At 37.9% G+C, this 27,027-nt stretch overlaps 6 protein-coding genes across 9 annotated transcripts in view; 4 read left to right on the top strand and 2 right to left on the bottom strand.

Moving 5' to 3' along the window:
• Nucleotides 1-5,423: 5,423 nt before the first annotated feature.
• On the bottom strand, nucleotides 5,424-8,301 carry ift22 (intraflagellar transport 22 homolog (Chlamydomonas)). Of its 2 annotated transcripts, XM_008334413.3 has the most exons (5): nucleotides 7,995-8,301; nucleotides 7,366-7,448; nucleotides 7,113-7,199; nucleotides 6,809-7,011; nucleotides 5,424-6,729 (listed from the first exon to the last, which is right to left on the bottom strand). In XM_008334413.3, the coding sequence occupies exons 1-5, from the start codon at nucleotides 8,031-8,033 to the stop codon at nucleotides 6,581-6,583; spliced, it is 561 nt and encodes a 186-aa protein (XP_008332635.1). In that variant the 5' UTR covers nucleotides 8,034-8,301; the 3' UTR covers nucleotides 5,424-6,580. The 2 variants fall into 2 exon arrangements, with proteins under 2 accessions (XP_008332635.1, XP_008332636.1); XM_008334414.2 differs by lacking the exons at nucleotides 7,113-7,199; nucleotides 7,366-7,448.
• A 97-nt stretch (nucleotides 8,302-8,398) lies between these two features.
• Nucleotides 8,399-15,093, top strand: LOC103396361 (outer dense fiber protein 2-like). 2 transcript variants are annotated; one of them, XM_025052534.1, is made up of 17 exons: nucleotides 8,399-8,489; nucleotides 8,967-9,144; nucleotides 9,329-9,452; nucleotides 9,716-9,847; nucleotides 9,950-10,024; nucleotides 10,132-10,203; nucleotides 10,271-10,387; nucleotides 10,478-10,663; nucleotides 10,774-10,883; nucleotides 10,967-11,102; nucleotides 11,445-11,555; nucleotides 11,913-12,017; nucleotides 12,266-12,424; nucleotides 12,776-12,874; nucleotides 13,235-13,399; nucleotides 13,627-13,752; nucleotides 13,892-15,093. In XM_025052534.1, coding segments are annotated over exons 1-17 (2,070 nt in total). In that variant the 5' UTR covers nucleotides 8,399-8,488; the 3' UTR covers nucleotides 14,066-15,093. The 2 variants fall into 2 exon arrangements, with proteins under 2 accessions (XP_024908302.1, XP_024908303.1); XM_025052535.1 differs by lacking the exon at nucleotides 12,266-12,424 and having other exon boundaries at nucleotides 13,892-15,092.
• Nucleotides 15,094-15,373: 280 nt separating this feature from the next.
• Nucleotides 15,374-17,824, bottom strand: LOC112486294 (protein CYR61-like). The gene is made up of 5 exons (XM_025052482.1): nucleotides 17,286-17,824; nucleotides 16,956-17,172; nucleotides 16,530-16,868; nucleotides 16,137-16,342; nucleotides 15,374-16,020 (listed from the first exon to the last, which is right to left on the bottom strand). Exons 1-5 carry the CDS (start codon nucleotides 17,322-17,324, stop codon nucleotides 15,760-15,762), a joined length of 1,062 nt encoding a protein of 353 aa, XP_024908250.1. The 5' UTR covers nucleotides 17,325-17,824; the 3' UTR covers nucleotides 15,374-15,759.
• A 1,507-nt stretch (nucleotides 17,825-19,331) lies between these two features.
• Nucleotides 19,332-21,326, top strand: bcl10 (BCL10 immune signaling adaptor). Its single transcript, XM_025066073.1, has 3 exons — nucleotides 19,332-19,595; nucleotides 19,935-20,223; nucleotides 20,338-21,326. Exons 1-3 carry the CDS (start codon nucleotides 19,545-19,547, stop codon nucleotides 20,751-20,753), a joined length of 756 nt encoding a protein of 251 aa, XP_024921841.1. The 5' UTR covers nucleotides 19,332-19,544; the 3' UTR covers nucleotides 20,754-21,326.
• A 134-nt stretch (nucleotides 21,327-21,460) lies between these two features.
• LOC103396360 (mucolipin-3-like) lies at nucleotides 21,461-25,670 on the top strand. 2 transcript variants are annotated; one of them, XM_008334411.3, is made up of 12 exons: nucleotides 21,461-22,508; nucleotides 22,602-22,769; nucleotides 22,847-23,000; nucleotides 23,348-23,429; nucleotides 23,505-23,601; nucleotides 23,675-23,774; nucleotides 23,919-24,031; nucleotides 24,223-24,372; nucleotides 24,458-24,559; nucleotides 24,639-24,761; nucleotides 24,850-25,056; nucleotides 25,182-25,670. In XM_008334411.3, the coding sequence occupies exons 1-12, from the start codon at nucleotides 22,308-22,310 to the stop codon at nucleotides 25,305-25,307; spliced, it is 1,623 nt and encodes a 540-aa protein (XP_008332633.1). In that variant the 5' UTR covers nucleotides 21,461-22,307; the 3' UTR covers nucleotides 25,308-25,670. The 2 variants fall into 2 exon arrangements, with proteins under 2 accessions (XP_008332633.1, XP_024921838.1); XM_025066070.1 differs by having other exon boundaries at nucleotides 24,850-25,071.
• A 320-nt stretch (nucleotides 25,671-25,990) lies between these two features.
• Nucleotides 25,991-27,027, top strand: part of ssx2ipa (synovial sarcoma, X breakpoint 2 interacting protein a) — a 5,204-nt gene continuing 4,167 nt past the window's right edge. Inside the window, exon 1 of the mRNA XM_008334410.3 lies at nucleotides 25,991-26,125. The gene's annotated coding sequence lies outside the window, so the exon portion shown is untranslated. The remainder of the gene's footprint in view (nucleotides 26,126-27,027) is intronic.

Below are 27,027 nucleotides of genomic sequence, written 5' to 3'. Positions count from 1 at the left end.
ATTCCCCAGCCCCGCTGTTGTTACCAAGCGTTCAGATGGGGACTGAAAACAATCAATTCACAAAACTCATATAAGCACAAACATCGTGCACATCGGTTTAGAAAGGAGAAAGAACAGCGTTCAGAGGAGAATTAGTCCTGTGGTTGAAGGTGCTTTCATCAGAACAGTCCACCATCTGCTGGGCAAATGTGCATCTGAGGGTTCGTGACCCTCAGCTGACATGACCCACAGCCAGGAGGATGGAGAAGACCATGAAGAGCACTCTACAAGAACCACTCTGAGGTGGCAACCCTCCTAGACATCATAGCATCTTGACAACAACCGTCATCCTCCAAACACATAAAGGTGAATTTATTCCAGCAGATTCTTGTAGTGATTAAATATTTTCATCAATAACTGACAAAAAGACTTTTTTTCTTTGTTCTGACAGCTTCTGACAGGAATACTATATTAACTAATATGGGATTAGATTCAGGATTGAGTGTGACAACGTTATAAATGCGGCCCTGTGATAATCCAGAGTGTACTGTGCCATCGACCAATGACTGCCGGGATTGGCATCAGACCAATCGGACCAAACTTTTATGAAATGAGATTAACAGAAAACCACTGTATTCATGCACAGTCTTGTCATTTTTGTTGTACTAATGTAGTTACAACTCATATAAATTAAATCATATTACTATATTTTTTTCATTAAGTATGCTGAGATGTTATTCAATCAATGTGTGGAACCAATCAAATATATATATATATATATATATATATATAATAACCCCATTATGCAAGTGTGCACTTTGTGACCTGAAGGATCCTTTTGGGTGTGTACTTAAAGGCAGGCTGCTAATAGATGAACGGACAAACATTTGAGGTATGTAGGCAAAAGGTACAACAGCACTAAAAAATTGCACAACGACACGTTGTAAGGCAGAGTCAGAAAAACACATGTAGAAACACAAGTCCAGAAAGACACAGTGATTCACTGAGCGAGGAGAGGCAAAACAGAAACGAGTGGAAGTGGCAGGAATATACAGGAGATGTAGGGGAGGAGTTAATGAGACACAGGTGGAGAAGGTTAGACAATCACCAAGGAGAACAAACTAACGAGGCAGGAAGAGGTGGGCAAACGAACATGAACACAGAGAAGAGAAAAGGAGGTAAGACACAGCAGTAAACAAAACAGAGATAAACATGCATTAACTCATAATAATGACAACAACCAAAACTACAGGGCTGGATGTGACAGGGCCTTCATGTTGGTGCAGGTTGTATAATAATCATCCCGATTGCTGCAGGTGGTGGGTCACTTTGGGATATCAATGGTTTCACTAAAGAGAGAAAGAGAGCGAATCACCACCTGTCTGCACATGCAAATGAAGTGTATTCCCTGATTTCCTGCCTCATTTAAAAACATGACCAGTCACAGTTTTGTTAACATCCACTATCCACAACTAGGGTGGTGCTGCTCCTTAAAGTAAATGGTATTAACAAATAAAATGATAAAGTCAGAAGAATTAAAACAGAAACTTTAAAGGGGAACCTTTTGTTCCTTGCCTTGGGAAAAATAAAAGTGAGAGATTTTAAAGAGAGAGCAGAGCAGGATGTACTTACAGATACAGTGAGAAGCTAATGTTCGAGTTAAAGTATGAAAGAAAAAAAAACACTGAATCTATTTAGGTTTTGCCTCAAATGAAAAATCCATGAAGACTGGCTCGAGATTTCTGAGACGGCAGAAGAAAAAAAAGATTTTCATCTCTAAGCAGTGGATTTGGAGTTCTATTACGGACTATTACCCGAGTTTTATATTTCCAATTAAAGAACATCAACAGACGAATGGATTTCTTTTTTGTACAGCTCAAATCTATAAACCCCATTTGGCCTCATGGAGCTAATTTGGCCGTTATTACACTGAACTATATCAACAACAAAGAGTCGCAGATGGTGTGATTTACATTTGATTTAATGGCAACCAATAACAGATCAATGAGATTTTTGGTGACATTGGGTGAAAAAAAAAACATTTTATCATAGAAGGAGACCCACAAGAACCTATAAATGTGATCATCTCAGTGGGTGAAATGCACATGGTAGAGAACATTAGAATCAAAAATTGAACATTTCATTACACTGATATGCATTTGAATCACTGTAATGATAACAATGTCATATCTGGATTTAATGCTAAACCCTGCAAATAGCGTCCACTTCAGTGTCTACAGTTCAGCCCAGGAGCCAGACGTGACTTTTCTTTCTAAAATCACTTTTTTTATTGCCCACCATTAAGCTTGGAAAATTACTTTTTATCATTGGCCTTTTTTGCCCATCTGAAATGAGTTTCACAGAAGTGTATAACGTTTCTAAGGCAAGTGCCAGAGCAATTTTATAAAGTTTTGTACATTTCTTTAAGACACTTTTTAAAGATTCTAAAACCAAGGGGAAAGCGATTAGTCAGTCAAATAATTTAATATAAATAATGTCTCTGATGCTTTTATGATTGCACACAAACAATACATACAAAAATAAATTGCACAGCTTTGGCTTTAAGCTATTTTACTCTGGAATTATTCATAACTTCTGGCCACATATGACCCCAACAATAGTTATAATTGGGTTTTTATCTGATAGATACTACATTTTGCTTTTTTTCTGGTAATTTTCACTTCCTTTTCGTCTATCTTCATATCTGTTTTATTGCTAACTTGTAGGAATTCTAGCTGCTTTCAACAAAGGCTTTTTTTTTTCAAATGAACTCAGAGGAGGTGTCGTGGGCCGTTTCATGATCTTAGGTGGATTAACGTCAATCCTAAAAAAAAGAATTTGATGTAACCAATATAAGCAAAGCCTTTTTTAGCCCTCCCACTGATGTAGAATAAAGATAACATCCTACAGTGAACACTCTACTCAGGTAAATACATGTCAGAATTTACTGATAAAACAAAGAAACTTAATATTGCATTCAAGTATAGCCTTCAATAAAAGTACAAACTCTTCCCTCGTTGAACTTCAGCCTCGTTAAACCTCACCAAGTACCCACAAGAGTGTGATGACTCAGTGGGAACGCAGCTAAAAAAGACAGGGTTTGTTTTGTTGTCTCTCTAATCCATAACAGATAAACTGCATTGCTTCATGTGGATGTAACTGCACTGATTAATGGACGACTGCCGCTCTGGGCTGTTGATACGAGGAAACTAAGCTGCTTATGTTTGTGCCATTTTGTGCTTCTTTTTGTTTTTTTGAAAGGCACTGTACATGTGTGTCTGTGTGTGTGTAGCCTTATAAGCTGATCATAATCAGGTGTGTGTGTGTACTCAGCTGCAGTTAATGGCTGTTGCAGTGATGGCCACAGATTGAACAGAGATTGTGGACAAAAACAAAACCTTAGAGTTAATCAATGTGAAAAGCAACTTTGAATGGTTTTTACCCTCAGATTCTGCATATCCTTTGTAATACACAAAGTTAGCATTTGTTTGTCATTTGTCAATGTCATTTTTATATTTAATATGTGGTAAAAATAATACTATTATTTTGAATGTTACATCTCAGTGAGATGCTCACATTGAAGGTCACATTTTACACCTGAGTTTGTGACAGTTTCATCCTGTGGGACGTACTTTCACAGGGATTCTCTGCTAATGTAGCCGCTCCACCATTACATACACATTCGACTTTGTTTAAACCCTAAAATGCTGGCGTCTCCTTGAGGCCTTAAATGAAGTTTCTCATTCCTTTAGGAATAAAAAGGACTTTAGTGATCTCTAAATTATACATTTCTCATTTTAAATGTGCGCTCATAACATTACATTAAAATATCCAGCGAAGAGAAAGACATCATTCAGAAGAACATCACACCTAAAATGTCTGAGCATTATTATTTAATTCATCCACAGCTCTATAGCTATGATCTTTTTATCTCAGCTCTTGTTTCCTAATTTTAGTGTTATGGGTTTATCTGATTCCCCATTACACACAGTAATTTGCCTTGCACGCACACATTAACGCAGATAAATTAAAGTTAAATACAATTTAATAGAAGAATATTTTAGAATTTGTAATTGAGAACTCTTTATAGAACCTTCTAAATGATCTCCACACATCGTGGTCATTTGGGCCCAGATGCATTTGGAAAGAGAGAGAGGCCAGTTAGGATAACAACGATAATTGAAGAGAAGAGTCACGCAACGACAGATTTAAACAAATGACTTCATCTCCCTAATCCTGGCAATCATTTTTTCCACTTTCCCACAGATTGGTAAAGAAATCAAAGATGTCCTTATCTGTCTCCATACCCCGTGCAGAGATGAGGCCCGTTAAAGAGCTGCTCTGTCATCAAATATCTGCGTTTCTGCTCTGCTTGCCAAGGCTAAAGTAATCATCTAATTTGTTTTAGTCTCATTTTCTGCTCATTTTAGGCCATGAATGGGAAGATTGACTCAGACTCTCTTCCTCTCTGCTTCCTTCTGCCTTCCTGTCTATCTGTGTATATTTTTGTGTCTATGACTCACACGGTCTAAGCTTCATCAGGCTGGTTCTGCAGGATATTCAAAGGGCAGAATGTCTGTTGTTTCACACTTTTTAAAATTGGTTTAAAGAACATATTTCTCATTTTCATAAGGTCAATTTAATGTCAGAAACACATTTAGCTCAGTTCTATATTTTGCATTCCTGAGGAAATGTATGAAAGGTCCAACCAAACAATATTAAAGTATGAACTAAACTTTAGTCAATAATGGATTAAAGAAGTTACAGCCCAGAAGTTATTGGTTAAAAATCCTGGTCAAACCAATGGTATTTTTAATGGCTTCTAACATTGGTGTTATAATGGGATTGTCATTTTGTCTTTCGCAATTAACAATGAATGTTTTCCATGTTTAACTGTTTCATCTGAATAGTTTTTTCATTTGAATACTAACATATACTTGGACAATGATGAGTCAGAAATCCTTAGAACAGATCATTTACTCCTGACATTAGCCTCATATTTTCCAGCAGGTGGAAATTGTGACGCACTGCGAGAGCTTTGGAACCACTTTAAACAAAAAAAAAAGTTCACCTCTGAAACCAACACAGACACTGTGTATAAAGCACAACGTGGCATGCTTTTTAAATCAAAATCTTTGAATGTGAACACATTATGAAAATCTTTTATCCATGTTTTATTGAATTGGTTTTAATGTTGGCTTTGATCTGATGGTTTGAGTTACTCACTATGAAGGGAAGGAGGAAAAGAGCGGTAGTAAATTGGGAGGACTGTTGGCACTAACGATCATGAACATCCCGACTTGTACAGAATGGAAGCCCTAGAGAAGTCAAAGGTCATGCTGTCCGACTGCAGACATCTGCATGGTGAGTACAGGACGCAGCCGTGGGGACAGAAAGATGCATACTTTCAAAACGTAGAATAAATAGACTTAAGAAATAATTAGTTTCATTCATCTTTTGTTTATTAAACCGCATGTTGTGACTTGTTCTTCCTCCTCAACAACATGCCATTAATATTATTGTGTATCTTCTGTTTATCATGTGTGCAGTTTGTCATCGTTGTTCTTATGTTATTTATTAGTAACAACTAAACAAATTGCATCTTGGGAACCATGTTTATTTCGATCTTAAAATATGTCAATGGCAGTTTTTCAAATCATCAGCGTAGTTTTCTTCCAATCTTTATACAGACAACTTATTAATCCTGTTAACCATCCATTTATGGTATGTGGAATAAAAGTTAGTTAGTACATCTCCACTACATACCTGAAAACAACTGTTGATACAAACTCCCTTAATGATGTCTTTGGGACCATAACCTTTAGCCAAGAGAAGGCATCACCAGGTGATTAGTGACTATCCTTGGGCGTTTTGACCGTTACCCACACTGCCCTGAAGTCTACAGGTCTGTGGGGATATGCCAGCGTTGACCTTCTGTTGCTTACAAGCTCAGCCGCGGTCGCCTGTTTAAGGACCAGCATGTGGGAATGGATCAGCTGGTGTCTGTAGTTTGGTGTTTATTAAATACAGGTCAAACCTGCATTGTTTGCACAATGCACCATTATTTTGGTTGAACGCATGACTAGAGCATGAGTCATAAAAGTGACTAATGATTCAGTCATCCATGTGATAGTCAGAAGCGGGCACATTCACATGGAAATTACAAAAAGGTCATTGAATGTCAAGCTGTTGAAGAGCAATCATAGCCAATCTACACTTAGAGTGAACATTTTAAATTGGTAGATTTGCAGATGCAATACAAACTAAGTTAAGTATTTGGGAACTCACTTGAAATGGCATTGAACAGGCAAATGGACTGACAGTGTGTTTTCAGTTGGTTGAACCCACACATTTAAAAACTGACAATACACTGGTGTTGCTGTAATCATTGTCCAAGGACCTGTCTCTGTCTATTCAAAATAGACGGTCAGTAAAAAAAAACATTTTTGGTCATGTTTTGGTCTTTGCCTGATAATCATGAAGTATGTGACCATTCTGCTGCAATTTTAAGGGTCGTGAGTTTTACAGGATATGGTTTGTAATCGAGAAACAAATACAAGTGTATATTTTTCACTGTATATTAAGTTCAAATGTAGAGCTCTCATGTAATGATGGACATTTCCTCTCTTTCTCGACTTTCTGACATTGCGTTCACAACGTTTCCCAGGTATCTGCAGAAACTCTGCCTCACGTCCTCTGGCTCCTCCTCCAGGTTGGATTGAATGAAAGGGATTCTGCTTAAATGTGAAGCTGCATCAGAAAGAAAACACACTTAATGTAGTAAAAATACATTATATTCACAGCCCAGGGAGTCCTGATGTGTGGTTACCTAAAGGCACACGTTCATCTTCTACTTTGCTGCCGGGTTTGTAGTGAGATATGAGTAAGCACTGGTTGTCAACCAAGCCCTGGGAGGAAATGAACATCGAATGCCACGTCTCTATTTCTTTGAGGTGACTGGGAACATCAGGATTGAAAATGATCACAACACCATTGGAGTCCTTCATTAGAGCAGGCCAGCAAGATTCAAATCTGTGTGACAAAAAAAGAAAAGAAAAAAAAGAAACCTAACATTAATTAAGTTTGGTCTTTCAGGAGCTATATAAAAAGTATTGACACTGTATAGGGATTACTTAAAATCTCCAGAGCAGTCCCACAGATCCACTTCACATGCCTTGTTGTCACCACTGCCAACAGGTTGTGATTCAAATTCCAGTATCCTTAAAAACATGAAGACATTTTTACGTGTTTAGTAAATCGTCAATCTTTGTTTCATTTTTTGAAATCTCAATTTTGGGTTAATGCTGGGTTAAGACACAAAAATGTGAAACAGGTCTTTTAAACAAATGTCTGGAGTTTTTTTTTAAAACAGTTCACTGGTTATACCTGACTCCCCGAGTAGGTCTGTATTCACCTCCCACATTTTCTGTTGTGTCAGAGAGGAAATTAGCCAAAACTGTTTTGCCACTCTGAAAAAAAGAAACATTAATTGGGTACAAATGAATGTTTTTCCTGTCACAACTAACAAAGAGTATCAAACCTCTGATAATAAAAGATGAATCCGTTTCTCTGAAAGAGAGCTGAGGACCACAAGTGGTCTTTAGCGGTATTGCAGTTGGGATAAATCAAAAAGCATTTTGTATCTTTAAGCAAGTACTTAAAGATACAAAATATTATATAAATACGTCCTACTTTTAAAGCACTTTAAAGTGTGCTTACTTAAAACAGTTTTGTTTTCCTGAGATCTGTGACATAACAAAAATGAGAATTTTACATTAACATTTTCGTTATGTTTCGTTATTTACCCAACAGTAATATTTTGTGTTCAAAAAAGGCAAAGAGAAGATGCATCGATATCATGCAGACAGTGAGGGGTCATGTGATGTGGAGCCAGGTAAACTTTGGTTTGCTAAGTCTTCTTCCTCCATTAGCTCTACATCATTGACATACCTGAATATTTTACCTTCATAACTGTAGACACATGTGATGAAAAAGATACATAAACGCGTTCTTACCTCACTGGGACCAACGAAGAGTATTTTCACTTTAATCATTTTCTTTTTTCTGAGGGGCAAAACATTAGCTGTTGTGCTAATTTTGGCTGAAGAATCCCCACAAGCGATCGAACCGAGCCACTTAATGGTTACATGACCCGGTCAATTACACCAGGGGACTAGTATAAATCAAGACTTTTCATAAAACAACAAATTAAATGGTAAATCCTTGTAATAATTCTTATAAAGTGCAAAACTGATGCTACGTCGATCTGTGGCAACAAACTTCCTGTTCGTTTCTATGGTTGCACGTAAACTTTTTGTCATTGGTTGTTTACGAATTAAATCTCTCTAAGTCCCTCCTACTTTTCTTAAAGAAAACGAATCAAAAGCCCCGATTTGTATGTGCGTGTTTGAATCGGCACAACGTTAACCAATTAGCATTGAAACATAAAAATGGGCGGAGAGACTCTCCGGCTTAGAGTAGCGTTGTACCCAACCGTCACCAAGACACGAGTAAGTAATGTTTACGTGCTTATTTGTTTGATTTTGATCAATGAAAGCTGATTTTAATAAATGCAATTTAAAATAGTCACATTTTTGTCTGCGAGGAATGTTTGGTTAAAAAGACAGCGTTTTAGCGATCAATAGCATTCGACTTGGCTGTGCCTGGTTTATTTTCGAATATTTCCTTGACCTTTAAAGCACCAATAAAACCCATTAAACACGTTTTTAAAAGGGAAACGGAACTTAATAATAGTACATAAAACAATAACAAAAAATCAACATTTATGGGTTTTGTTTTCAACATATTTGAGGTAATTATGAACTACATAAAATCAAATTTGTGATTTTATGTCTAGTGTTGAGGCATTTTAGTCAGACAGGTCTATAGAGAGGCCTCATATTATTTCAAACAAGCCACACATTTGCACAGAAAAGCAGAAACCTGAATTATTTTTTGAAAATGTTCACTTTGTTCTATGTGTTCAGTGGAAAGAAGAACATCTCCAGAGGACAAGCCCCAAAGTCCTCCTCTTGGTTTCAGCTCCTCCAATGAGCATCCTTCTGTGAGCAGTAGAGGTAGAGATAGATCTGAATATGAGCTGGAGAGAACTAGCAAGGGACGCAGTGCTCTCAGGATGAGGACCCCAGAGGTCAATGTCAGCAGGTGAGCTCCCATGATGCATCAGTGTTTACACATTTACTCCCCAGCAGATGTTCTCAATAATTAAAGTGCAGGAAAGAGTCATCGAATTTATTTATCACTTTTATTGTATTAGGTTCTAATATAATTACCGTCAAATGTTTAATTTTATATATAATTTGTTATGTCTTCTTTCTCTTTTTTTTAGTCATGAAGATGTTTCTAGTGGACACAGCCCTTTCCTGAGAGCGCTGATGGATGCTGAAGCAGCAGCCATTTCTGCAGCCGTACAGCTTGCTTCTTTTAAAGATGCATTAGAAAATGAAATGCCTGTAAGTTTGCTTCATAAAATTGAATCTTTATCATCGATCATCCCAACTTCTGACTGCCATGGGGAGCGAGAGCTGCACAAGTACATGTCATGGTGTCTGCTCCAAGCACCTTCAGTCAAGATACAGAAGAACGGAATGATATTTTGACGAAATTGCTTTTTGTTTCCTGAAGCAAATACATAAAATACCGGAGTAATTCTAGTTCTGAATTGTGATTGTGTAACTATTTTGGATCTGATGACGTAAGTTTGTGTTTTCTGAAGGATTCCAGACAGCCTGGCACAGACAAGCGGCGACTAAAGAGGCAAAGGGGACTTCTGATGGAAAAGTTAGAGGGTTTTCGGCAAACAAATAAGTCTGTGCGACAGAAATTAAAAATACTCCTGGAAGCAGAGGTTTGTCATATCCCTGTGTTTACACAGTTCTCTGGTGCATAGTGCATTAGAAGTTTTTTTCTTTGTATTCTGTCTTCTAAGTTCAAACCTCTTTCTTTGCAGGCTGATCGGACTGATGTCAGTCAACAGATTGACATCTTACTTAAAAAGGTTACAGAGGCTGAAAGTGAAAACCAGGTGAGTGGTTACATTTTAACACATTTTACAGAAAAAAAGCTGTGGCTTTTATTCCCTTTTTCCACTATTTTGGTCATAGTTAGTCTTTTTTTATTCTTCTCCCCCAGAAATTAAAAAGTGATTTGAATGCAGCAGAGAGAAGCATGGAAGAGCTGATGGATGTACGAAGAAAAGAACAGGTTTGTATTAAAACTTTTATAAATAATATGGCCGTAGATTCGACAAACAATTATGACTGTTGAACAGGAGAACATAAAGACTGCAGTCAACGTGTCCAAGTGTGTGGAGGAGAACCGTGCTCACTTGCAGGAGCAGCTACAAAACAAGGAGGCTGAAAACGAGTGTCTGATTGGACAACTTAAGGTATAAACTCCAAGTCCTTCAACAAAGATAGAGAACATTTTTCAAATGGAAAATGTGAAATAATACCTTGAGAAAAATATGATGCTTTAGACTCTGGAAAGAACTCTGACTGAACAAAAGTTGGAGATTGATGATCTGAAAAGTTCCATCTCGTCTTCCACTGAGAGGGCAGCTCAAGACCAAGAGTCTCTGAAGAAAGCCACACGAGCCCACAAGCAGAGGGCTGAGAGATTCGAAGCTGCCATTGAGAAATGTTACGAACAGTTGAGGGAAAAGGTATAAATCTGACATGGCTTTTATTAGCTGGTTTTTAAAAAATCATAAAATAAATGATAATGATAAAAAATGTGACACTTGTCATCCTTTCTCCAATGGTTGTACCAAAGGATGCTTTGATGAACAACGCCCGTTTGGAACTGGACTCCTGGCTGCAGCAGAACAGGAGGTTGACAGAAGAGAGAGACAAGCTACTGACTCGTGTAGAGTTACTGAAAAGGTTGGCCTGTGTTTGTACTCACACAAGGGATTGATCCCTAGATGAGTTTTCACTGATCACTGTAAAATATGTGTCCATCAAAGCCAGATCACAGACCTGATCAGGAAGCTGCAGCAGGAGAAGGATGAGCAGGCTGTAGCTAATGCTGCTGTGGTGCAGCGCGTTGACAGGATCAGCAGTGAAAATGGAACCCTTCTCGTCAATAATGCAGCACTGAAGGTACAGGTGGTCCCTCATCTTGAACATGAGACACAGGCGTTAACCAATTGGTAAAATACCTGTGTTTTGGCATCCTGAAAAAGTTAAAATAGACACTGCTGCACATTATTTATTGGTAAATATCTTGTGTTTCTACTGGCTACCTAGAGACACAAGATACATTTTTAAAAATATTTTATTGTATTAAGTATTTTACTAATAGAATTTTAAATACTTCCTTGCTGCTGTACAAATACCTCCCACCTGTAGAAGAATGGAAAACTAGTCCTTCTGTTGCTGATAAATACTTTTCTTTTTTTTTTTTGGCAAAAATGGATGAGTTGTTTGTTTCTTTACCTGCAGGCCTCAGTGGCTCAACTGGAGCAGCAGTTGGCTGATTGTGAGTCTGCTCTGGTGGAGGAGAAGACTTTGTCTCAGGAGAGGAAACATCAAACTGAACAGTCTCAATGTCAGGTGACCAGTTATTCACTGCATATAATATCAAGGTTGGGAATACAAGAGTCCTTGATGCAAGGTCACAGAGAAGACAGTGACACAGCACACCTGCCTAAATGGATGTGAAAAACAATCTAGTATTGAACTGGGGAAAATATTGTTTCTCTTTAATCCTAAATTTAATTGAGAAATGGCATTTTGACTTTTAAAATGTGAAATAATATTTGCTAGAGGCTGAACTGACCATGAATGCACCACAATGATATTTTCTCTGTATGGTCTATAATGTCCAAGAGATTTAGCTTTTTTTTTTTCTGATGTGTGGAAGGAGGAAGCTATTTTGACTGCACTAATCTCTCCATACTGTTTTCTTAGGTGGCAGACCTTCAGGCTGAGCTCAGTAACCTAAGGATCAAATACGCAAAAGTTTTAAGAGAGACACAGAAGATGAGTGATGGAAGAAACACAGAGGTTGAAAAGGTAATCCATCAATGTTTTACCATGTCTTTATTACACTTTTGAATTTTATTTTAACAGTGGACGTGGTGTGCCTTCCATTGTCTGTGACTCCTTATGTACATCCTGTTTTTTTTTTACAAATTCCAACAATAGGATTAAAATGAAGTGTGGGTTTTGAACATGCAAATCTCTGATTTGAGTTTTAAGCTAATCTTTTTTTCTTGTTCCCAAAACTTAATTTCCTCTGCGTCCCCTCGCCCTGAGTCCAGGTGAGGCAGCAGCTGCAGGCCCGTTTGGACGAACTGTTGATTTATCCTGAGTTACTGAGCGTAGCCCAACAGAGTCTCTCTGAGTGCCAGGAGAACCTGCGGTGCTCGGAGAGGAAGTGCTCAGAAAAGGCTGAATCCATTAAGCAGCTGCAGGTTAAGGTGTGCAGCGTGAGCTGTTGTGGTCAGGAAATGTAAAATGTAGACATTTTCCCGCATCTGACCATCACAACCCTGTGTGTGTCAGAAATCTGTGTGTGGAGTGTTGTATAAAATATATTTCCAAAATTTTTTTCAGTAGAAACATAAACTCTTCCCAGTTGAACCTACACACTGGTTTGTCTGAGTTCCAGTCTCCCTCAGCAATAGTGTTGCAGTGATGTTTTGCATTTAAAAGACTGTGGTGAAAAAGTGTAGAATATCTGTACAGTATAGATGTAATTTATGTCTTCTTAAGTATGTATTTATGCCTAAAAGAAATAGCATTTTATGTTTTTCCTCTGACCTTTATAGATGGAGAGTCAAAACAAATTGCTAACATCGTCAGTGGAAATGAAGGAATCCATTCATGAGGCCAATATATGTTTACAGGAGAAAGTGAATTCTGCAAAATAGCATGAACAAGTTATAAAAAGGTACAAAAGGAACAAAAGAACAAAATTATTTTCCACCTATATAAATATATATACACATATATGAATATATATATATACTTTACACACATACTTTATATAAGTACATATTTCTATGTTGTTTTTTTCTTCTTGGCAAACTCATAATTATTTCTTTAATTGTTTGGTTCTAGCTCTGGTCAGGCTTACATTTTGTAAACTTGTACTTTTTCTAATATTTCTTTTTTACATATCAGGGAAGATTCTGTCACTTGGTAGTTGTGACCTTTTTGAAGGGCATTTCCCCGTAAAAATCCTTATTAATTCAAATTCTTGTCCTGCTGTGTTCACATGTTTCTGCAGGCAGGTGGATAAGTTGGTCCAGGAGAACATGGAACTGATGCGGCGGCTCACAGCTCAGGAGGAAGCCCTGAGTTACAGTAACCGTCAGCTCCAACAGCAGTCTGCAGAATCCCAGGCCCTCGGGCGTCAGCTGGAGGCGGCTTTGTCAGACGTTGCACAACAGGTGTCACCATCATTATCATTAACAGCATCGTTATCATTATCAGAGGGGATTTTCTCCGTTGTTGGTTTACCATCTGTGTAACTTTTTTTAACAAATGCACTAAACAACAGTGTTGTTTCTTGACAAAGTTGTGCTATTGTGCCAGTGTCACAATTCAAACTGAAACTTGTTTTGTTTGGTCGATGTCACATTGTGTTTTCCACTTGTTTGGGTTTTCTTGTGTCCAGGTGAAAAAAGTTAAAGACCAAGCTCTTTCTAAAGAAGATTCTCTTCAGACTAAAATCTCTGAGCTGGAGGCAGAAAAGAGCAGGAAAGACAATGAGCTGAGGCTTCTGCGCCAGAGTAAACAGACTGTGAGTATTGTTATTCTGTGTAGAAAGAAAAAACAAAAGATTGTTGTTGTGGGGTTTTTTTTTTAGTAGAAAACAAAATAGCCGTCCTTTCTGCCTGAGTGATATCTGAGGATAATACGTCTCTTGTCTGAACCTGTAGGCGGAGAAACGCTTTGAGGTGCGTCTCAAGGACCTACAGCTCAGCCTGGAACAATCAGAAAACCACAAACAAAGCATTCAGAACTATGTTAATTTCCTGAAGAACTCTTATACCACAATGTTTGATGAAGGAGTGCAGAGTTCTACTTTTCGTTCATCATATTTTTTAAAATAGGTGCAGAAAAATCAGTCAGTCAATGGACTGATAAATGTCAGTTGGAATCATTTGTGAGATTTTATTTATTTATTTATCTATGATTTTTAAAGGCCCTCTTATCAAAAACATATCAAATACATATATATATGTGTGTGTGTATATTTACATATATCCATATTTACAGCTTTGGAGAATCTTTAAAAACTACTGACTGACTGTGACTGTTTGTTCTCAGGGTAACATCTATGTCATCTACATTACTGTGTATTTTACCTGAAATATTTAATATTACACAATATTTCCACATGTCTGAGCAAATCTGTGCTCAATAAACTGTATGGTTCACTCCGTTGCTACTGGTAATTTGCAACAAATGAACCACTTACGTAAATGCAGTGACAGATGAGCCTTAGAGTCAGAAAACCGGTACTGATTCTTCAGACCCTTTGTGTATCATCTTCATTTATGGTCTGTAGAAAGGTACATTTTTATGTGGCAAAAATGTTGACTCTAATATGAATTTTTTGTTGTTGTTATCAGGTGTGAATCTGATACATTTAATTACTTTGATGCCTCTGGTATACTTCCAAACCACTGATGCCGATTTTTGTGGTGTGTGTTTCCTGGGGAAACAAAGAGATAAAGATGAATTCTAACATTTTTCCTCTGGTCGCTGCTTGATTTGTGGCTTCATCCTTTAACTATTTGAATAAACTTCTAAAAACTCTGCAGACTAATATGCAAGCCTCTGTCCGTGTTATGGACATTTTTTTACGCCTCATGTGAACTGTGCTTCTTTCATCATCTCATCACAGACAAAGATCTATTGTGGTCCTCATCAAGGGATGGAACCATTTCATCTCGGTGTGCGTCACAACCTCCTGTTTTTCCCTTAACTCTTGTTCTCAACCTCCTGATGTTACATTTCTGTAATTCAGTAGGCTTCTGCTGGAAAGAGCTGAGCTCAGCTTTTGGCAGCCTATTCAATACCAACTTCTATCTCAGAAAATTACACTGAATGAGGAAAACATTCATTTGGTTGCATATGGAGACATGCAGAGAACGTGTTAAGAGGGATATTGTTTTCTAAATGTAACAGTAGACTATGTCATTGTTAAAAAATCAGAATGTGAAGGCGAGATATAACAACAATAATAGCAAAAATAGTGTGTAGTGACATTTAGTAGCTGCTTTATTTTATTATTAACACTTTTGAAATAAAATGTTAGACCAAAAAAGTTTTAAATATTACAAGAAGAGGTCAAAAACTTTTGTCATTACATCTTTTTTTCGATTGTTCAGCAAATCTTTTAGGCCATAAAAAAATAATCAAACAAACACAGCAAATATCACATTTCTTACCAAACTTGAACAAATATCTTGTAAAATGATGTCATATGTTCTTTTTCAAAATTCTACAAAATATAATAATATAATTTTCTAACAGAAACACAACTCACTGTGTTTATCTTTAAATGGAAAATATAAAAAAACCTTTGTTATTTTCACAAATGAAGATTTCTCTTCATCAACAAAAAAGTCTTAAGTAAGTTAATAAAAATTATAAATATAAAAAGGCTTCCTAAAGAAAGCAACCCTTGTGGCTCCAGTGGTATGAAGCAAAAGTGTTTTTACAAAGTCCGTGTATTACTGCAAGGTCTCCTAAACCCAACAGTACAATATCTTTTAATAATCATTTTATTATATATTTTTCAGAGTGCATGGAGGACATTGAGGTCTTTGTTGTTGCTAAAAGAGTTCAGGGCACATTCACATGACTCTGTAAATGTCATCATTCTGCTGAAGACCTTTTTGTTTCTACACCTGAAAAGCACTGGTGCCGTGTGGGTCCGAGGGGCTCTGCAGCATCGCCCACAGGATCCGGGCTGAAACTTTCTGAGGCTCCGACAGCCCGCGTAGGATAGTTTCACTGGACGGCTGGCGTCCTGTGATGGGCAACAGCTCTGACCTTTCTGTTGAGAGGAGAAAGAGTTTCCACCATGCAGTATAATTATTGTTTTTTATCATATATATTCATATATAAAAATACTAACATGTTAACATACAAAAGGTAATAAAATATGTTGACCTTTGTTCCGTCAATGATCTGGTGGTTGCACGGTCGAACTGCACAGACCCAGGTCTCTTTTATTGGTGTGCAGTGAGTTTCGCTAATGATTAATCTGGATGATATTCCAGCCACACAGAACTTGGAGCAGCGTGAGCAAGCAGTGGACACAGATGGACACTTCTGCCCTGAGGCCACCACATTGTCAATTGGGTGGTTCCGTATAGCTGGAAAAATTAATTTGTACAATGATTAAACAAGTTTGAGTTTGGCCTAAAAACTAGATTGGAACAAAGTCTTTGTTCCAATATTGTTTATAGTACCCCCTAATGGAGATAGAGATGTAAATCCTACACACTCTATTGTTTTTGTCAAAGAATAGTCATCATACATTCACAGTGGAATTCTGATTACCTGCTGAAGGCTCTGCTCTTCCTCTCCATGCAGTCATCAGTTCTTTTTCACCTACTGATGCTCTGTCGTTGCTTTTCTTCTTTCTGTTCTTCTTTTCTGCAGAAAACTGTGGTCTTTTTTGGTCTGTGCAGACCAGCTGCTCACAGCACCGTCTAGCAACCTTCACTCTTTTGGTTTTGAAGCAACCCGGTCTGGGTAGCAGAAGCTCACGTGAACAGAGAGGGACACACCCAACAGCACCGTCCATGCAAGTGCATTGGTGTTTGCAGTTTGGACGGAAGATTTCCCCGTTTTGGTGAATCCTGTTGTTGTACTCACAGGACCTTCCATCTGATTTAGCTGATAAGGCAAAAGCAGGAAGTAGAACAGTGAATAGGGCAGTGACAACAATTTTTGTTTTTTCTTTTTATAATAGGTGAGACGTACCTCTACAGATGCCCATAGCAGATTCATTTCTACCTCCAAAGTTGCACTCCAAACCCTTTGTGTGGTCACATGGCTGCGTCTCACTACAGTCTTCAAACAGTTGTCGAGGACAAACTCCACAGCAGCCACAGCTGACGTCCACGTTTGTACACAGTCCGCTTGTACAGGTTAAATCTCCACAGAGACACGGACAGTGTTTGGGGCACGAAGCTGACACCTGAGGTTTGGCCAAAAACATCAAACACTTCCATTTAGAGGTAAGAGAAAGTGCACTAGTTATTTGACACTAAACAAAAACCAAGTTCACATGGACAGAGATAGTTTCCTCACCAAAGTAATGCACAGAATTCCAACATAGCCTTTCCACATCTTTAGATGTTGAGCATTGATCCTGTGTATTTAAACCAGAGCAGTGCAGAAAAAGGAGGAGTGCTCACTCTCTCCATCTCCTTTTATACTCTCTGAATGATAGGAATGCTTCTCCATGCCTCCTCCCCTTCATTCGTCTTCTGATTATTTATGTCAAACATCTTAAAACGATCAAAGAAAATGAAGATAAGACTTGACTAATATTATAAACATGAATCAAAAACTTGAATCTGTGACACAGACAGTTAATTGACCATGACTTCAGAGTTTCCCCTTTTTCTACAAGGCATTTTCCTTTTTGTTTTTGCAGTGTCTCCGTTTTGGTTGCTACCATAAATAGGCCCCTGTCTGTAGAAACGTCATCAATTTATTTACTATTATTTATATACTTTTATAAAGCATTTGAGAACCCAGTACACTTTTTCAAAAAAAGTAATGGTGAGATTATTTATAATAATGCTGTACTAATTTCAAGTCAGAAACTCAGTTTAAAATATCTGATTATAATGTCAGAGTACTCTCACCGCTGATTTTTTTTTTTACATCAATACTGCCCGCACTGTCGCTTTCCCCAATTCGTTTAGTATCGATAGCCCTTTCACAAACTATTTTATTTCTATTGGCTGTACTGTGCACTGTTCGAACTTTCAACACATGACCTTTAAAGGGCAGCCTACTGTTGTAATTCTCCCCCAGAATTGCTGGGATGCAAGAGTAGTCACGCAGATATTGGAGCCTGTGTTTCCCCTCTGTTCCCAGCCATTATCTTGGTGGAAAAAAAACCCTCCAGGCAGCAACAGATGACCTCTTGTCTGATTACAAGTAGGTAAGGAAAACCTTCCTGTTTGGCTGCGGTGTTTTCCAGTGACACAGTACAGATTACCAAGCATGACAAAGCAAGCCTGACAACAGAGTCCTCAGGGAGCAGAACTCCTTCAGTCGTTGATGAAATATTCTGATTGGAAGGAAATGAGCATCTCAACTCAAGTGTTTAGCCGTTTAAGACTGTATTCAAGCAGTAGCGTGATATGATTTGGTTTGAGTTATGGTCTGGCACTGTTTAAATAAAATTAACAGGAAGTAAAAATTTCTAGAGTGTAGGATTTAGAAAATTTTGACAAAATAACGACTAAAATAAATAGGTGAGAGAAATGGAGGGGATGAATTTGACATATTTTACTTTTTTTCAAATATGACAAACACAGCAATGCATCATCAGATTTATTAAAAAGAAATAAGCAGTGGTGGGTTAACTTCTAGAAATAAATCCCATGAAAACCTATTATTCAGAATACTGATGAAATTGTGCAGCTCTGGTTTTGCCTTTTGTGGGGCTTTGATTGACAGGTGATGTCTCTTAGCACATACCAAGTTGCATCATCAGGATGTAGAGGAGACTATAGGTTTTTTAAATAATGAAATATAAATGCCTACTATTTATAGAATTCAGCTTATGATTCTTAACTTTTCTGGCTATTTGTTAAAGAACCTGGTGTGGCTTCAAGTGTCCCAAGGGGAACAGGAACCCCCTATTAAGAGCCACTGGGATTTAAAAATAAGTACTTTCTGTCTGTTTGTTATTCTGGATATACTTCTTATTATGTTTATTTCTGAATAGTTTAGGGTCAGTATAAGTTATAGTCAGTATAAGGAAATAATAATAATAATAATAATAATAATAATAATAATAATAATAATAATAATAATAACTGGTTTAAGGCAAACCAATAAACAAGGTGGGATTATTTATTACCAACGAATGTGTGATTCAATAGTGACATCCAGTGGAGAGGGCCAGTACATTTCTTAACCTATTTTTAAAAATCTTTTTTATATGAAAAACATTTCGAATGAGACGACACTAACCTTGGCGACAATAGCCTGGTAACATTTTACAAGCGCACAATTTTAGTTTAGTTTAGTTTAGTGTGTTTTTTCAGTGTGTTTCGGTGTGTCACAGACCAATGACTCTAAATTTCCTCTGCTGCTGACGTCAAACTTCGGTACAATCAGGAAGTCCGGGTTTGTTTCTTTTCGGTGCTGCAAAGAAAAAAAATATGATGGTCGACACACCTTTGCGCATGTATTGATATTTATTTGATACTAGATCAACTTAAAAACACAGTTAATCGACTAACGTAGATACGTTTATTGTTATTTACGCGGAACCTTCTTTGAGCCAGCTGTAGTAGCTGAATTTGCACTTTGCGGGTGAGAGGAATGGATGTTCCTCAGCTGAGTGAAGATGAAATGGCAGACATTAAAAAGGAAGTAAGTATGAAGGCATGGTTTCCTAACACTGCTAACCACTAATCACGAATGCAACCAAAGTCGAGAATGTGAATATTTATGGTACCGTTGAGTGTTTACTTCTATTTTCTACTCGTACCTGTGACAAAGAATTTAGGAACTTTTCCCATGTCAGAAAGTTCTGTTTTATCACAGAACCTTCTGACATTCATGTTCTGTTTTATTACTGTTTTATAATATTCTAAAATTCAACAAAAGCAAAAAATATCAGGATTTTCAGATGGTGTCTGAATACCTGTGTCAATACCTGATTTTGCTTCCTTTTTGTTTCACCATTATTATGTTTGCTTTAATTCTCAGGTGTTGATCACAATGCGACACTACCTGTGTTTAAAGATCAGAGCCGAGCGCCATCTAGACTTCCTGCGATCTTGTAGAATCCTGACCCGAGACGATGCCGAGGAAATCAGTTGCCGGACCACACAGAGCAAGAGGACGGCCATGTTGCTGGACTATCTTGCTGAAAACCCACGGGGCCTGGATGCTTTGATTGACTCCATCAGAGAGATGCGCTCACAGAGCTTCCTCATCACCAAGATCACAGATGAGGTGCAGAAAGCCAAAAATGAAAGGCTGGAGTCTCTCAAAGGTATTTTTTAAAAAATGAAAGGCTGGAGTCTCTCAAAGGTAGGTAGACCTACAGTGTTTATTTTATTAATGGTCAAACTTACTCTTACCTTATTTCTGTATGGTCTCTCCACAGCACGAGCTTCCAGTTCCTCATCTGACACCAAAGTTAACAGTCCTAGCATGGCAAGTGACCTCCCGACTTCATTTGCCAACAACTCCACTTTACTCTTCCACCCAGAGGGCGAACGAAGTGCATCTAATTTAGAAGTCCCAGAGTCGCTCAATGTGCCCTCAGTACAGAAAGGTGAGGAATTATGCTACGTGTCTGTTGCTAGCATTCCTGTAGTTTCCTCCTCAACCTCTTTGAGCCTCCCAAGACCAGGAGACCCAGGAGCTCCCCCTGTGCCTGATGAGGGGATCGGATCTCCCTCCAGCATAGACCCCACAAGCCCCGGGTGCACCAGCGCTGCAGGAGACTCTCAAAGTGCAAACTTTCAACCTTTGCGATCACGCTCACTTACCCCAACATCACAAGGGAACATCTTTTAATGCCCCATCAGGAGAAGCAGTTCTTATAAACAACACAGTCTAAAACCACTCAACCTCAGCCAGAACACTCCACTATGAACTTTTCATTGTCACATACCATGGTTTAATGGTGCTGGGCCTGATAAGGCAGAAGTAACAGTCTTTGTTCTACAGGTTAATCAATGTATCAGTCAGAATTTCCGAGGGAAGTCCTTTAGGTATTGGTCCAGTCTTTCTAGTTTATATGTTTACCACCTATGTTTAGTTAGAAATAGTCTATTAAAAAAACAATTATAGCATAGGTCTGCCTGCACATTTTCTGTACACCTGATGTCAGCTGGGAGTTACGTTAGCTCTGGGATAGAAAATGAATGAATGTTCCAGCTCTCATGCTGTGGAAGGAAGTGTGGTTTTGAATTAATGATTTGAGCGTAAACTGTGATTTTTTTTATGCTGCCTTTGACCAGAGCAGTGGAAATTCAAAAGGTTTCTGCTCAAATATCTAAGTAAAAAGTTTACTTGTGATCACTACAGTTCTAATTGTTACTTCACTTTCCATATTAAATTTTTTTAAGTATTAAATACTAAAGGATTCCATTATGGTATCAGTTTCTGGTGTTTTTTTCTCCTATGTTGGTGGCCATGGGGTTGGTTAACCACAAAAATATGTGGTGCAATTTATATCAGGGGTGCCCAATAAGTAGTAGTTTTAGATGAGGAAACTTGTGACCATAGGGTTATTGAATAATATTGTGCCATACAGCTACATGCACTTAACCAACGCATCCTAATATGCAACGTATATTAAAGTCTATTCAATTTTATACGAGTAAATAGAGTTTTAGACGTCAACTGAAAAGCCAAACACTCACCAGTTTAAGTCACAGTTTAAATCATATACAGTACAGTTCAGACTCTGCACTCGCACAGATGCTGTCACTGAAGACTCACTCTCATTTGGAAAAACTTGAAAATCTTATCGTGACGCAGACGCATGACTGTAATCTCTGCTGAGTGTTCACTGCACACAGACAGCACTGATGCCTGGCTCAGACTAGTCACTCTGTGGCTACTCATTGGACAGCACTTCTCGGCAGGTAATTAATTTATTGTGTCATTGTATTGTATTGTATTGTATTTAGCTTCAACTTTGATCTTTGAATTAATCTCATCTGATTAAGTGTAAAATAATTTAAATATATGTACAATGCAGTATATTCAGTTACACAGCAGTTTATAAGTCACACACTTAGTATCTCAGACTTGGTAGTTTGCAGTATTAGATAAAACCTTTAAAAGAAGGGTTTTGTTCAATGCTGTTAAATGTTGTTAATAAATTAAATATATATTAACTTGGTTTTCACCCTAGGATACTGTGCAAGCATCATAAATATACACAGAGTGAGAGGAGTGAACGTGTAACAAAACCAGTTTGATAAACATCAGAATGAGTGGAATGACTGAACCCCTCCGCCAACCTTTATCACAGTTTCACTGCATGTTGAACCTTAATAACAACAATATTACTACTACTATTACTGCAAGTAATAATACTGCACTTATCTGCACTTAAGTATGGAAGAGGCTCAATCTCTGCTGCGGTCAGAGGAACACAGAAACAAGGTTGCTCACCCTGTGGGATCCAAGGGGGTGGAAGACTTCAGGCGTAGACTGAAATACTTCTTCATGAACCCCTGTGAGAAATACAGAGCCAGAGGTCGTAAACCATGGAAGCTGATGATACAGATAGTGAAAATAGCCATCATCACAATTCAGGTAACAAATATTGTCACATGCTTTGAGTAAACTTTAAAGAAATACAGATCACAGATTTGTAAACATTTTGTTATTTTCCTCTTTTCTGATCAGTTAGTGACTTTTGGTCTGAGCAATGAAATGATGGTGACCTTCAAAGATGAGAATCTGATGGCCTTCAGACATCTGTTCCTGAAAGGATATAAAGATCATGGGCTTGGAACCTATGTGCTTTATACAAAGGCAGATGTCTATGATCGCATCTACTACATCATCGACCGGGTATGTAATATATAATATCTTCATATCAGATCCATTTTGTGGCAGATGTCGTTACATTTATTTGATTTTATTTAAAGTTCTTAGGAATCCAGAACCTGACTGTTGGCAACCTTGCCTACGAGAGGGTGAATGGACAGTTTACTCCTCTGTCTCTGTGTCAGGAATTTTACAGAAACAGCAGCATTGATCCGGGCAATGAGACCTTTGATATTGATCCACATATTGATAAAGGTATCAAAACACAAATAATAAATAAAAGCTGACAAGATGGAGCATCAAAGTAATAACAGCTAACTATTGTACCTGTATGTATTTACTTGATCCATGTGTATTTCCATTTAGACATGAACATTAAAATCCTTTGCATGTACAGCAATAACATCCCTCTTTCATTTTGTTTCCAGTATTTATTTTTGGAATGCTGATTCAGGTCAGCATGGTGTGATGACAAAAAGTGGAAGCTAGTGCTGTTAACCACAGCATAGTGGAAATAAGGATTGAACTGTAAATAATTTTATGAACATATCAAGTGTAATGTTACATCTTTAGTAACTCGCTCCTGTGTTCTTCTCTCACAGACTGTATTTCTGTGTACCCCGGGGAGTCAACTGAAAACAACAATTTGGCCTCACCATTCAACTTATCCTTAGATTTCAAAAGGTAACCAAGCTTAAGGTATATACATCAAGCCCAGTGATTGAAGTGCTGCCTGGTAATAGGTGTTTGTGTGTCTAGACTGCTGTCGGTGAACGTCTACCTAACACTGAAAACTATCAATCTGCAGACAGTGCGGCACAACGAGCTACCAGATTGTTATGACTTTCATACCATGGTTAGTGACTGTGGTTGCAAATGGCCTGGGTGAAATTAAATATGCTTCAGTAATGTGTTTTGTTTTTTCACAGATAATGTTTGACAACCGTGCACACAGTGGAAAGATACAGGTTGATGTAGAATATGATGTCAGAATCTATGAGTGCAGGGAATGGAGTGTGGAAGGCACTTGTAAGTCTGTAACTCAAACATTTACTTTAGCGGTGACCACAGAACTTCTCATCCAACCATCCCACCCTTCTTTAAGAGTGGCCAATGCACTGCACATGCACTACAAATGTAAGATTTAATATTAAGTTTCTACTCTAATTATAGCTGGGAAGATTGATTATCTTCTCTTGTGGTTTGACTCTGTGGTCATCCTCGCCTGTTTCACTTCTCTTCTCCTCTGCACACGATCTGTCATCAAAGGTGTCCAACTACAGTTTGTAAGTGATTCATTTCAGCTTTTGTGCCACCAACCATGCAGTGAATTTACATATACAGCTGTCTTTGTAGCCACAAGTTGTGAAAGGTTTGTGAATATACAAATGTTTCAAAACTTACTGCTCTGTGTCATCTGAACTGGTTTTTACCAGTTGGGTTAAGGTCTTTTTTTATTGTGTTGTCTTGTACACAGGAGTTTACCTCATTCTTCCATTCACACTATAATAAAGATGTCACTTGGGCAGACCGCATGGAGTTTGTGAATGGCTGGTATATTCTCATCATTGTTAGCGACACACTGTCCATCACTGGGTCAGGGCTCAAAATTGGAATACAAACTAAGGTATATAATCAATCTAATTCAAATAGCACTTATATTAATAGTATAACTACAGCCTGAAATGACTGACCTCTTTTTCTTTGTGTAGTTTATGACAGACTATGATGTGTGCAGCATCCTGCTGGGAACAGCCACTATGCTGGTCTGGGTCGGTGTGATCCGGTACCTAGGTTTCTTTAAGAAGTACAATGTAAGAAAATACATCAGTTGAACTTTTCAACATAGCCAAAGCTTATCAAGGAGCCTAAAACTGTTTCTTTTTTTTTTAGATTTTGATTTTAACCCTGAGAGCGGCGTTCCCAAATGTAATTCGGTTCTGCTGCTGTGCCGTCATGATCTATCTCGGCTACTGCTTCTGTGGTTGGATTGTTCTTGGTCCTTATCATGACAAAGTACGAAAAATATAGTTCATGTCAACCTGTGAGATTATATATATTATATATAAGAATTAATATTCACACGTATTTCTATTAAATCCAGTTTCGGACATTGGACAGGGTCACAGAGTGTCTTTTTTCACTCATCAATGGTGATGACATGTACGCCACCTTCCTGCACATGAGAGATAAAAGCTACATGGTGTGGCTTTTCAGCAGAATCTACCTCTACTCCTTCATCTCACTCTTCATCTACATGGTGCTCAGTCTCTTTATCGCCCTCATCACTGACACCTACGAGACCATCAAGGTCAGTGTAAATCAAGTGAGTTAACCGAACTCTGGTAACATGTGAATGGTGACAGTAAGTGACTGTGAATATGATATGAGGACCACCAAAGACCACCTCAGTATTGTTAAATGACTCTTTTCCAGCATCATCAGCAAGATAAGTTGCCAGTGTCCCAGCTTCAGGCCTTCATAGCAGAGTGCAGGGACCAGCCTGAGTCTGGGAGATATCAGAGTGACGAAGAATCAGAAGAATCCTGCTGCTTTGGATGAAGTGAGGACAGTTCATATATGTATTTGGTTCTAAGAGATCAGCAATTTTAAAAAGCAAATTGTAAAAAGGGCAGCAATTGCCCCTTTATCCCTACAAAATTATTTTTTTATATATTAATGACCTATAATTACTTCTAAAGTCCACTTAAAGCTAGATTTTCCTTTCGAAACCTCTTTTTTTGTGTAAAATGTGTTGCTAAATGCTTCAAAGTACATCGTAACCCTTTATTCTCTTGAAATGTACATTTATTTTGTTTTCAATGTCTGTATTTATATATTGGTGAATGTTATTTGTGTTTATTCTAACTGTCTTGCTTGTCAGATTGTGACAACTTAATTTCCAATAAATTACAACTTTATTTTTAATCTTTTACGAATACACTCCTTCATTTTCTGTCCATGCTTTCTTCATATTGTGCATTTACTAAAGGGTACATTTTTATTTATGCATGTAACAGCAATTTGCAAATTTTAATATAAAACATACAACCTCACAATTATTGTTTTAATTGTCTAAATCGAATAACAAATTAATGTTTAAACACACTACTCCCCCAACATTTGGCTGGCTCGGACCTTTACGACACCTGTCGGCCGGACTAATTTATGTCCAGCGTGCCAGGACCTGTCCAATGCACTGCAATAATGCTCGCTGCCTAGCAACGACACCTCCAATTACAGGAGGGCTTGGTAGGGAGTGAGTGGCTAATAGGACTTCTAAAGAAACCAGAAAACACCCACAGATAAGCAGCAGCAGAAGCAGCGACAACCACAGAACCCTGTCGTCGGTTCTGCTACACCGTTGTCAGGCTAAACAGGTGAGTTTTTTAGCTGACCACCATGACAGCTGAGTTCCCATAGTTTTTTCTGCTTATTGATTTAATGACAAACAGTTGAGTTGATTTTACCGTCACTTTGATCGAACTTGTATTGCACCGTGTCTTAGTCAGACCAAGTTGACCCATATCTCTGCGCTGCAGCTGTGAGTCCTTGTCCCGGTTAGCAAACGCTGAAGAGGGAATTTAATAAGTCATTTAAAGGGAAATTACACAGTAGTTTTGTTCTAGGAATATCATCGTTTTGATATTACATACACGTTAAAACATTTTTTGAACAAGCTTCTTGTACTGTTGCTAATAACTCTTTCGATCCATAACGATTATTGTAAATACTCAGTTTAAATATAATATGTAGTCACACACTCATCATCATCATCATTATCATTAGATTTTACTGCCAAATGTATGATTCAGATTGTATCCAGTAACTGTAAAACACACTGGGTGTGCATCCTCTGTTTTCTGTTTTTGTATTATCAAGGTTAGAAGTTTCCTTTGACGTCACCCTACAGAAGCAGGTATTGGTGTTTGCAGACACCTCTCACTAGATATATGCATTTGGTGACTGCGTTTAGTGAAGACAGAAACCTTTGGTTTCCTTGATTGTTTATCACAAAAAGCGGCCCGTCAATCACTAAGCACAAGTCAGAACACTTCAGTCCACGGTGCAGCAGTGGGAGGTGCTTGTGTATGTACCTTGTCTAACTTGTTTCCCCATAGTATGTTATATAATAGTATTGCTCTTGAGGCCCTGAAGTCCAAAACCTACATAAAAACTTGTCTTGCGTATCATTAGTCTTTATTTTTATTTTGATGCCATCTACCAGTTCTTTTGTACAGAATAATCCCTGAAACTGACTATTAATACTGTACAGACACAG

Source organism: Cynoglossus semilaevis, chromosome 20 (genome assembly GCF_000523025.1).
Source record: "Cynoglossus semilaevis isolate Cse_v1.0 chromosome 20, Cse_v1.0, whole genome shotgun sequence".
Classification (NCBI taxonomy): domain Eukaryota; kingdom Metazoa; phylum Chordata; class Actinopteri; order Pleuronectiformes; family Cynoglossidae; genus Cynoglossus; species Cynoglossus semilaevis.
Note: the sequence above shows the minus strand (reverse complement) of the source record. Positions and strands in the feature narration are given on the sequence as shown.

Coding starts and splice junctions, on each gene's coding strand:
- ift22 (XM_008334413.3), bottom strand. CDS start 8,033: ATGATTAAAGTGAAAATACTCTTCGTTGGTCCCAGTGAG. Junction 7,200..7,365: donor AGACCTACTCGGGGAGTCAG/GTATAACCAGTG, acceptor CATGTTTTTAAG/GATACTGGAATTTGAATCAC. Junction 7,012..7,112: donor GACTGCTCTGGAGATTTTAA/GTAATCCCTATA, acceptor TTTGTCACACAG/ATTTGAATCTTGCTGGCCTG.
- LOC103396361 (XM_025052534.1), top strand. Junction 9,453..9,715: donor CATTAGAAAATGAAATGCCT/GTAAGTTTGCTT, acceptor TGTTTTCTGAAG/GATTCCAGACAGCCTGGCAC. Junction 10,204..10,270: donor ATGTACGAAGAAAAGAACAG/GTTTGTATTAAA, acceptor ACTGTTGAACAG/GAGAACATAAAGACTGCAGT.
- LOC112486294 (XM_025052482.1), bottom strand. CDS start 17,324: ATGTGGAAAGGCTATGTTGGAATTCTGTGCATTACTTTG. Junction 17,173..17,285: donor GAATTCTGTGCATTACTTTG/GTGAGGAAACTA, acceptor GCCAAACCTCAG/GTGTCAGCTTCGTGCCCCAA. Junction 16,869..16,955: donor TGCTATGGGCATCTGTAGAG/GTACGTCTCACC, acceptor TTGCCTTATCAG/CTAAATCAGATGGAAGGTCC.
- bcl10 (XM_025066073.1), top strand. CDS start 19,545: ATGGATGTTCCTCAGCTGAGTGAAGATGAAATGGCAGACATTAAAAAG. Junction 19,596..19,934: donor TGGCAGACATTAAAAAGGAA/GTAAGTATGAAG, acceptor TTTAATTCTCAG/GTGTTGATCACAATGCGACA. Junction 20,224..20,337: donor AAGGCTGGAGTCTCTCAAAG/GTATTTTTTAAA, acceptor GTCTCTCCACAG/CACGAGCTTCCAGTTCCTCA.
- LOC103396360 (XM_025066070.1), top strand. CDS start 22,308: ATGGAAGAGGCTCAATCTCTGCTGCGGTCAGAGGAACACAGAAACAAG. Junction 23,775..23,918: donor ATGGAGTGTGGAAGGCACTT/GTAAGTCTGTAA, acceptor CTCTAATTATAG/CTGGGAAGATTGATTATCTT. Junction 24,373..24,457: donor AAATTGGAATACAAACTAAG/GTATATAATCAA, acceptor TTCTTTGTGTAG/TTTATGACAGACTATGATGT.